The 9,579-nt window shown below is 38.8% G+C and overlaps 1 protein-coding gene across 1 annotated transcript; it reads left to right on the top strand.

Moving 5' to 3' along the window:
- Window positions 1–70: 70 nt before the first annotated feature.
- Window positions 71–7,172, top strand: RAE1 (ribonucleic acid export 1). Its single transcript, XM_008634947.2, has 11 exons — window positions 71–243; window positions 385–489; window positions 1,069–1,161; window positions 1,570–1,656; window positions 2,083–2,169; window positions 2,395–2,466; window positions 2,913–3,020; window positions 3,336–3,442; window positions 3,537–3,612; window positions 4,144–4,338; window positions 5,834–7,172. Exons 1-11 carry the CDS (start codon window positions 154–156, stop codon window positions 5,918–5,920), a joined length of 1,107 nt encoding a protein of 368 aa, XP_008633169.1. The 5' UTR covers window positions 71–153; the 3' UTR covers window positions 5,921–7,172.
- Window positions 7,173–9,579: the final 2,407 nt, after the last annotated feature.

Raw genomic sequence — 9,579 nt, 5'->3', positions numbered from 1 at the left:
ATTTTATTTTATTTTATTTTATTTTATTTTATTTTATTTTATTTTATTTGGTATATTTGTATATCCCAGGGGCGTGCTGGTGTGCTGGCTGCGGCCCTGGGCACGCTTGAGGGCCTTGCAGGGCTCAACCTTTTACTCGTTCGCAGGGCAAGGATGAGTCTCTTCGGATCAACGTCGGGGTTTGGTACCGGAGGTACCAGCATGTTCGGCAGCACGACAGCAGATAACCACAACCCGATGAAAGTACGTGTGTCAGCCCCCTGTGCTGCTGTGTGTGTTCATGTGTCACAGCAAAACCTACTGACTCGTTCTGTAGAAGTAACAAGAACTCTGTTCACAGTTTTAAAATGTGGCAAATTGTGTTCTGTCTCCTGTCCTTTATAGGATATTGAAGTAACATCTCCACCTGATGACAGCATATCTTGTTTAGCATTTAGTCCGCCAACACTGCCGGGTAATTTCCTCATTGCAGGATCATGGGCAAATGATGTAAGTACTCTCAGTTAGACATGCAGATGAATGAAGTGCCTAAACTGCAAAATGGGATCCTAAAAGCTTGTGCAGGGCACCTGCAAACCTAACTTGTTGAAGAACTGCGAAGCTTATGTCTGGTACCAAAGCACTAAGTTTGACATGGTTGATAAATCACCCACTTTGTCAGCGCTAATCCGAAAAGATAAGGTTCTTGATTAAGTTATCATATAAGTTTTTTTAGTTTGAAGTATGACATCCTAGCTGGCTCAGGCAGGGAAGGAAGACAAACGTGGGCATGTTTTCTAACTGTTGTGCTCTGCTGAGGGTTAAGGGTTCTGCAGGACAGTGTGGTGAGGAGTTACAGGTTTGCAAGGCTCTCTTGAGGTGGAAATTGAAGTTGCAGGGTTGTTTTGCCTCTACAGGTAAAAGGAACATAAGCAGAAAAAATAAGGTTTCACTAGTTCTGAAAAAAAAACAAACTTTGGTGTTTCTAACCATACTTTTTGTTGGATAAAGTAAGGCTGGGGTCTTCAAGACAAGTCTTCTTAAGTTTCTGTTAATACGTTAAATCTGCACTTGCTTCTCCTGTTACAGGTTCGCTGCTGGGAAGTTCAGGATAACGGACAGACAATTCCAAAGGCTCAGCAGATGCACACAGGGCCTGTACTAGATGCCTGCTGGAGTGATGTATGTTCTTATTTAAAAACAAATGTACATTTTTTACCCAAAGTCTGAATAAATTGGTGTGTGGTTTGCAGACAGACGGGTGCCACATGTAGCTGCAGCCCATGGTTATTGTGTAGACTTAAATTGCTGTAAATGTGTACTAAGTGTGTCCTAATGGGATGGGCTGGCATGGATGTAGGAAGGCTGAAAGTGAGTTTAAAAGTTAGCAGTGTATTAAAAGCTAGATAAAAGCCAGCACTGTTTGTTCTTTTATGATATAGTCATAAATAAATTTGACTTTCTGTTTCTTCTTTGTCTTGCAATCCCTGTACATGTTACATTGATGTTACACTGTTACTAGAAGAGAATGAGGCTTGACTGTTTTCCAGTAGAGCTGGTTAATCTCTTGGGTTTATTCTTGTTGTTTAGGATGGGAGTAAAGTATTTACTGCTTCCTGTGATAAAACTGCCAAAATGTGGGATCTCAACAGTAATCAAGCAATTCAGATTGCACAAGTAAGTAAAACCCAAAGTACTAATTTTTTTTCTTTTTCTGTATTTATTAAAAGCTATGTTTCTAATTTTAATATTTTTGAGATAGTGAAGTGCACCTGAACAGGTGATCAAAGTGATTTAAAAACCCTGTGCACCTGTTTCCTCTGTTTTACTTAAGGGAGCTCTTTCCACCTGCAGTGATCTCACTAAGTCACCCTGCTGCATTAGAGGGGAAAAAAATTTTAAGAAGTTGCTCAGTTCACAAATACCAGCTTTCTGCTGCAACAATAACAGGAATTACAGTTTACATGCTCAAATTAGAAGTTAATGTCTGTTTGTAGAATATGTAATTATTGTGACTAGAATTAGTTACCAGTTGTAATTTAATAAGAGAGTTAGTCTCTAACGATTGCTTTTTGCATGTGTGTTTGTCCTTTCTTTCTTCAGCATGATGCTCCTGTGAAGACTATCCATTGGATTAAAGCACCAAATTACAGCTGTGTGATGACAGGAAGCTGGGATAAAACATTGAAGGTATGATTTTTTTACCTGAACAAATGGACACAAAGTGTGCTAGTAATCTGTGTATAAAAATATTTATGTGAAATGAAATTACTTTATTAGGCTCTAATAATTAATGAATAGCCTCACTTCAGAGAGTTGCACTACTTGGTGCCAGTTATATTCTCTCTCCTGTAGCAATTTTAAGTGTATCCTGAGCTCCGAGTGTAAGTTTGTTTATTTCTCTGTTCCCATCAGTTCTGGGATACCCGTTCACCAACACCTATGATGACACTGCAGCTCCCTGAAAGATGTTACTGTGCAGATGTGGTAAGTCAGGATATGTGGTAAACTGGTGCCAGCTGGGTAACTGGGAGCAGTAATAAGTTTTGGGGGTTTCTCTAGGAGAGTACTTGAATACTGTTAGTGTTTGATCTCTGTGTGGTTGTAGTAGTAGAACACAATCTGATCTTCTTGATCAGGCCCTGGAAAATAGGGATTTTCGTCCTACAAAACACACTTTAAGTGTCCTTTTAACATCACAAAAATCAGCACGAGGACTGACCTATCCTTAGTTCTGGACACGTTTGTAAACCACCACTGCACTTCACACTGGAAGAGCCAGCTGATAATTAAAAGATTTTTGGTGTGTTTAATTTCTCAGTGGCAGGGCAATACTGACTTGTGTTTGAAGATAAGTGAATAAATTAACTTTGTTCTTTATCTCTTTCCTATTTCCCTCCATCTCTTCCATCCTGTTTTACAACCTTACCCAGGTTCATCCTATGGCAGCTGTGGCCACTGCAGAAAGGGGTTTGATAGTTTATCAGTTAGAGAACCAGCCTTCTGAATTTAGAAGAATAGAGTCTCCTCTTAAACACCAGGTAAATAATAATATTTGTGTTTATACAGATTGTTGACATTCTGGACTTGACATTTTTTTGTAAAAACATGCAGTGCTTCAACCCCAAGTTATCTTAGCATGGCAGTGACCTGGTTTGCCATTGATCTGTTGCTGATCTTCACAAGGATTTAGAAATTTAAACACTGTTGCCCAAATTCTCAACAGGATTTGACCAATCTGTTGACCTTGTTAGTGGTTTTGCTTTACCTTGCTTTGATGTCTGTGATGTCAGTTTTGTGTCCCTGTGGAAAATATGTCTCTCTCTAAAACTCCTTTCTGCCTTTCTCTAATTCAGCATCGCTGTGTCGCTATTTTCAAAGACAAAGTGAACAAACCAACTGGATTTGCCCTTGGAAGTATTGAAGGGAGAGTAGCTATTCATTATATCAACCCCCCAAATCCGTAAGTATTTAATAAAACATCCTCTCTAATTGCTCAGTTCACAGTGATGAAAGTAAGAAGCCTTTTTTAATAAAAATTTTTATTTCCTTCCCAGTGCAAAAGATAATTTCACTTTTAAATGCCATCGCTCCAATGGAACAAACACATCAGCACCTCAGGACATCTATGCTGTGAGTTTCCAACATGTACCATCTATCATATATACACTGTACACTCCTGATACAAAATTGGCTCTGAATTGTTTGTTCTTCTTGACCTTTTGTCTTGCCTAAAGGTATCTTAGACACATTTGAAGACCTGTCACAGTCATAAGAGGAAAGGCAAATTTTTATATTTCCCATAAAACAAGCACTAGATCAGTGTTTCATTGAATCTTCTTGTCAGCAAGTGGAGTTGACACTTGTTAATTTTGCAGATATTGAAACAATAGTTGTATAATGGCATTATGCTTTGAATTACTAGGTACTAGGCAAAAAAGATGGTGCTTTTCTTGTTGCTTTGGTGACTTTTCTTTGGTTGTTTTTTGGGTCTTTTCTCCAAAAATATATCTGAAAATATTTTTAAAAATTAAGAGTTGTACTACTAATCCAGTAGAAGTTTTGTGTATTTACTCTTGCAGGCTTCAGGACATGTGCTGTGAGTGTTCCTATCACCTGTTGCTGTGTGTGGTTTTTTACATGGTGTTTTGTATGGTTCTGCAGGTCAATGGGATAGCATTCCACCCTGTCCATGGTACTCTGGCCACAGTAGGGTCTGATGGGAGATTCAGCTTTTGGGATAAAGATGCACGGACAAAGCTAAAAACCTCAGAGCAACTGGACCAGCCAATATCTGCTTGTTGTTTCAACCACAATGGCAATATATTTGCTTATGCTTCCAGTTATGATTGGTCAAAGGTAAGAAAGGTTTAGACTCACGTTCATATTTGCAGTTAATAACTAAAACTCTTTTTCTTGTGGAGCTTTTTCTGTTCTTTATAAATAGTAGCTGAGTCTTTCTGATTCCTAAGAAAATTTAGAATGGCCATTTTGGCCACCTGATGAAGTTTAGCACTGAAGCTGTGAATTTGTGGTGTTTCATCTTCAGCTGGACAAGATTGCTAAACAGTGCTGGTTTGCAAATGTGGATGAGCAAAATGTAAATTCCCTGATTCAGAGGCTGCTGTGGTTGCTCACACACGTTGTGCCATGGGCAGTGTCGCAGAGCAGTGTGGCACCCTAACAGCTTCCCACAGAGCTTGTGAAGTGCACATCTCTGCTGCCTGTGCAGGAAAAAAAGCTGTGACTGACTAGAAGCACCCCCAGTGTTTGAATGCCCTGTATTACATTTTCACTGCCACTCAGTGAGGCTTTTTGATGGTGCTTAATTATGTATTTGTCTTCCAGACTTAGCAATACAGATGCAGCAGAAACACAGCAAACCATAATCTGTGGAAAATTAATACTTCCTAATAGTTTAAGAAGAGAGGGCCAGCAAGCTTGAAATGTAACTAATTTTCATGGTGCTTGGAGGATAATGTTCCTTGTGGTTTTGAGTGAAATGAATGCAGAAATCACATAGATTAACTCGACTGCCTGTCATAAAGAGCAAAATTCACTGCATTGTATTCAGTTTTATTTGTTGGTGCCAGAGCAGATGAATTCTGCAGTTCTGATGCTTGGGTAGACTGCAGTGGTATCTTTCAGATCTGTAAACCAGTATTAAGTAGTAAAATCAGTAGGTGCTAAGTACTAAGTAAGTTCCTTCTCAGAACCATTTCTTGTCCATAGCGTTGGTAATTTCCAACTTGCATGTTGGGCTTCAGTAGCTTTATTAGTGTTTGCTCTCCCTGATTTGGATATTTGGCTATTAATTTGGTAATGTGTATGCAAATTATATGATTATGCAAAACAGCACATTTGCATCTGCAGTTGGGGAACAGAAAGCTCTGCAGTTGCCTGTAGAACTTGGGCTTCACTTTGAAAAAACGTGACCTTACGTCATTTAAAAGATAGAAAATATAAAGTGAAGCTGGGTGGGCCATTAAAGGTTTAGTTTCTTCTCTGCATAAAATTACATTTAAAAGAAATCATATTGAGTCCTTAGGCTGCATCTGTAGAGTAGAACCTAGAGATATATGGTTATTTTTTTTTTACTAAAAATATTTTGTACTTTAAAAATGGATAGAAGTCCTAAATTTTACTTTATGTATAGTTCTTGTAATTGCTTGTTAAACTGAGCTGTTTCTAATCCACCAGTGTGGTCCAATATCTGTGGTCCAATATCCACTTACTTTTTAAATGCTTTCAATCTTAATAAACCAAACCAATGGAATATTTATATTCTTACATTTTACGTAATGCTGATATTTCTTATTTGAAGAGATTAAATGTAGATTATTTTTCTCTTTAGGGTCATGAATTCTATAATCCACAGAAGAAAAACTACATTTTTCTGCGAAATGCGGCAGAGGAGCTGAAGCCCAGGAATAAGAAGTAGCGAGTCTGACTCAAGCTCCTCTGCTTGTTCTGCTCTTCTGCCATTTGTGCCCTGTTGCACCATGGTTTATTCAAGTTTGGATCACAAACTTTTAGCAGGAACTGTAAAAATTACACTAAATGTATTCTGACTTGCTGGAGAACATTTTCCAAATTAGATCCTCTGATGTGTATAAGAAAGAGAGGCTCGTATTGACATGACTTAACCACTCTCTGTTCCACAGCAATAATGAAATTGCAGCAAAAGCAACAACTGGGGTGTAGATATTCCTGCTTTGAAGTGCAACCATTTGTATCTATGGGTTTATTTTGTTAGTACTACATTAAAATATGTTAATGATAATAGTTCTGGAGAAGTTGTATAAATACTGTATTTTTTGTAAGTACTTGGAGAATCACCAGTAATTCTTCTCAAAGGAGGCTTGTTTTCGTTATTAATAATTCAGGGTTCTTTCACTGCTTTCTGGTTTTTGAAATGGAAGCATTGTCTGCTGTATGCCAGGAAGAAATGCCTTGCAAAGAGTTTTTCCCTTCTTTTGTAGATGACTAGGAAGGTGTGTAAGGGGCCAACAGCAGTGACAGAAACTCAAGACAGAAGATAGGCCCAGTGCAAACTTTAGATTTTTCTGACACTCCTGCAGCGGACATGACTTTTGAGCAAACTGCTTTTTCTAATTCAAAGGAGAAGTTGCAATGGTGCGAAGTGGTGAAATAGCTCAGTGACACAGAGTTCAGGGGCATGAGCAAACCTTTAAAGGTTTTATTCATGACCAAACCAATGTGTGCAAAATCCCTTTGACCTAAACTGCTTTGAAGCTGACACCTTTTAGATTTAAAAGTTGAGTTTTTTACATCTCTCTTAACATGGTTTTGTCCTGTAACAGGGTGTTCACAACTGAAAAAAATACTCATTTTTGTATTAACTAGAAAGTAGTGCTGGGGAGCTTCATCCTGATCAAAAATGCTGTGAAACAAAACGAGTGGGTCTCTTTCTGACTTGAATCTACCACTGTTTACTTTTAACTAGCCAGTTGTATACATGCCAAAGTTTTCTTTTTGGAAGTGAATGCTTATTATTCCTGTCTAACTATTGTTTGTTTGATAATGACTGAATAAAAAGGCGATGGGGGGAGCATGTGTAGAAGTACATGTCATATTGTACAAATTCTCTGTAAAACTGTTATGGTTTAATGCTGATGGTTACGGATTCATGCTACATTTCAAATAAAGTTTTTACTAAATGCTTTTTTATATTCAAAAGTTCTGTTATAATAATGTGGGCAAGGTAATGTGCTTCACTTTTAAAAGTCCTTTTACTGTAATTCAGAGACATTTAATGAAAGTCCTTTTCCTCCAGCTGCTTCAGCTGGGAATCCAGTGCATTTTCCAACTGCTGTTTCACTATGAATTATTCCTGTGGGTTTGCCTCGAAGAATTGGGAGAACTGGTGTGAGAAACCTTTTGTTTTGTGAGACTAAAACCAGTTCATTGCTATTTCCGCAGCCAAATACCTGACAACGTGAGTACAAATGAATCATAGACTCTTCAAACTCTCTGCAGCCACTGTCTTTTCACTCCAGACTCTTCCCTGTGTTCATCAGTTTTTTGCTGGATGGGTATTTCTTGTTGGTATAGAGGAAAGTCCTTGAAATACACCCAACTCTCCTTGTTGAGGGATGATCTTTTTCTGTTTTATTTCTCAAGATAGTTTTTTTTTTCCTGCTACCTCTGTTTTACATAGTTTGAGCTTTCATGTTCATGCACTATTTGTTTTCTTTAAGGTAAGAAAGAGTTCCCAGCTCTTATATTGGTAGCTGGTCATTTTCTCAAACATCTCTTTGGTTTCTGTTGACTTTTTTCCCTAAGGTTGTGATTGTTATGCAGCAATCTTTGGTTGTTAGCACATTTTTCCAGACTTCCCAGTCAACTGAATGCCACCAAGCAACTGCAGGCTCAAGATGAAGTATATGTGATCACTGATGTGTGCAGAACTCCCACTGGTGTAAACAGGGAGGAATGGAATGTGTCATTGTTTCTTGCTTTAATAAATCTCATTTTGTTTAAATGCTTAACAATGTGAATGAGAGAAAATAGGTGAGTTCGGCAGGTACATTGCTCTGGGATCCCATGGAGTTGCACCTACTTGAGTGGACACTGAGGCCAGCACTGGTGAGTTGTTTCATAACTCACTGTGTGTTAATATGTTGAGTACTTATTCTGCTGGACTCATTTTCTTTGTCAGTGAGGCTTCAGAATTATTTAGTCATCACTTGCTACTTGTTCAGACTAATTTTAGAAGAACATAGTTTCCATTATGTTGCTGTGCCCATTGCATGTGTTCAGCTGGGAGGAGAGTCAGACTTTGAACTGAATTGTTTTCCATTACCCAAGTTAAGAGAACACATTGGCAATTTACTCTTCTCTGGAACTATTGTGAGGTTCTGTTGTAAAGTACACACAGCTGTATCCCTTCAAGCATCAAAAATAAGTGAGAGTTTATTCACACCCTTTAAAGTATTAGTGCATTTCTGGAGATGTATTAACTTGCTATTCTATGGCAGTAACCTTGTCCAAAAAAACTGAAGAATGTAAGGCTCTAATGTACCCAAAGCTAACCATAGGAATGCTTGATTTATAAAATAACTTCTTTAGTTTTCAGAAAGTTTGCTGTCAGTGTGTTTTATTGCAGGAAAATAATCTTTGGCATAAAGAGCAGCCCAGTTAAACCCTCAAAATTGGAACATTTTACAACATTTTCAGATGAGTTTCCTGCTGCTGCTCTCACGTGTCAGTGGTTTTGCACATTGGTTTAATGAAATGTATTTCAGAAAACGAAATAATTGGCAAAGGTTGTCTGCTAAAGCCTTTCACAGATGAAACAAGACATGTTTGCACAATGGCAGGCAGGCAGAATATTGATTTACCATCTGTCACAGGAAATGCAATCCTGAATTAGTGAGTACTCCAGCTTAGCTCCTAGGCCAAGAAAACTGGTCATTGACTTCTTCTCCAGAGAGGTGTGGATTTGACATCGAGCTGGGATTAGGTATATGTGAGATATTTCAATAAAACTGTTGCTTAGGCCTGGCTCAGTTTAATGGTGAAGAAGTGCTGTTTGCAGATGAGGTGTCTGAGCAGCTGCCCACGATGAAGAATTGTGTCAAATCACTATCATGAGGTTTTACACTACCCGGCCTTTGAAATGATAGAAATCCCTGATTTCTAATTTGTTTGCTTTTTGCAGAGATTAACCTGGGAAAAATGAAATGCCTGTTAATTTTTAAGTCTTCAGATTGGCTATGTGTCATTTGCAGTCATTTGGGTAAGACTGACTTAATTTCAAAAATCTTTGATGCTCCATGTAAAGCATTTCCCCAGGGTTGTTCAGCTTTACCAGCCAGGTGATGATCATCATCTGGAGCTGCAGCACACAATAATGACTGGAACAAATTCAGAGCAGGAACAATTCCCCAATAACTTTCTCTCCCCCGGCAGTTGCAGGATGCACAGAATGCTGCAGTTTGAGGCCGTTGCTGTAACTCTGCTGTGGTGCCAGGCGAGGGCAGTGCTGATGGCTCCTGAGCAGCGCTTTCCCTGCAGCTGGGGCCGCTGGAGTTCTGCACGGAGCTGCAGTGCTACAGCACGTCTGCTGGAATACAG

The sequence above is a fragment of the Corvus brachyrhynchos genome, unplaced genomic scaffold, assembly GCF_000691975.1.
Source record: "Corvus brachyrhynchos isolate BGI_N302 unplaced genomic scaffold, ASM69197v1 scaffold10, whole genome shotgun sequence".
Lineage (NCBI taxonomy): Eukaryota > Metazoa > Chordata > Aves > Passeriformes > Corvidae > Corvus > Corvus brachyrhynchos.
This window is presented reverse-complemented; position numbering and strand designations above follow the sequence as displayed.

Coding starts and splice junctions, on each gene's coding strand:
- RAE1 (XM_008634947.2), top strand. CDS start 154: ATGAGTCTCTTCGGATCAACGTCGGGGTTTGGTACCGGAGGTACCAGC. Junction 244..384: donor ATAACCACAACCCGATGAAA/GTACGTGTGTCA, acceptor TGTCCTTTATAG/GATATTGAAGTAACATCTCC. Junction 4,339..5,833: donor CCAGTTATGATTGGTCAAAG/GTAAGAAAGGTT, acceptor TTTTCTCTTTAG/GGTCATGAATTCTATAATCC.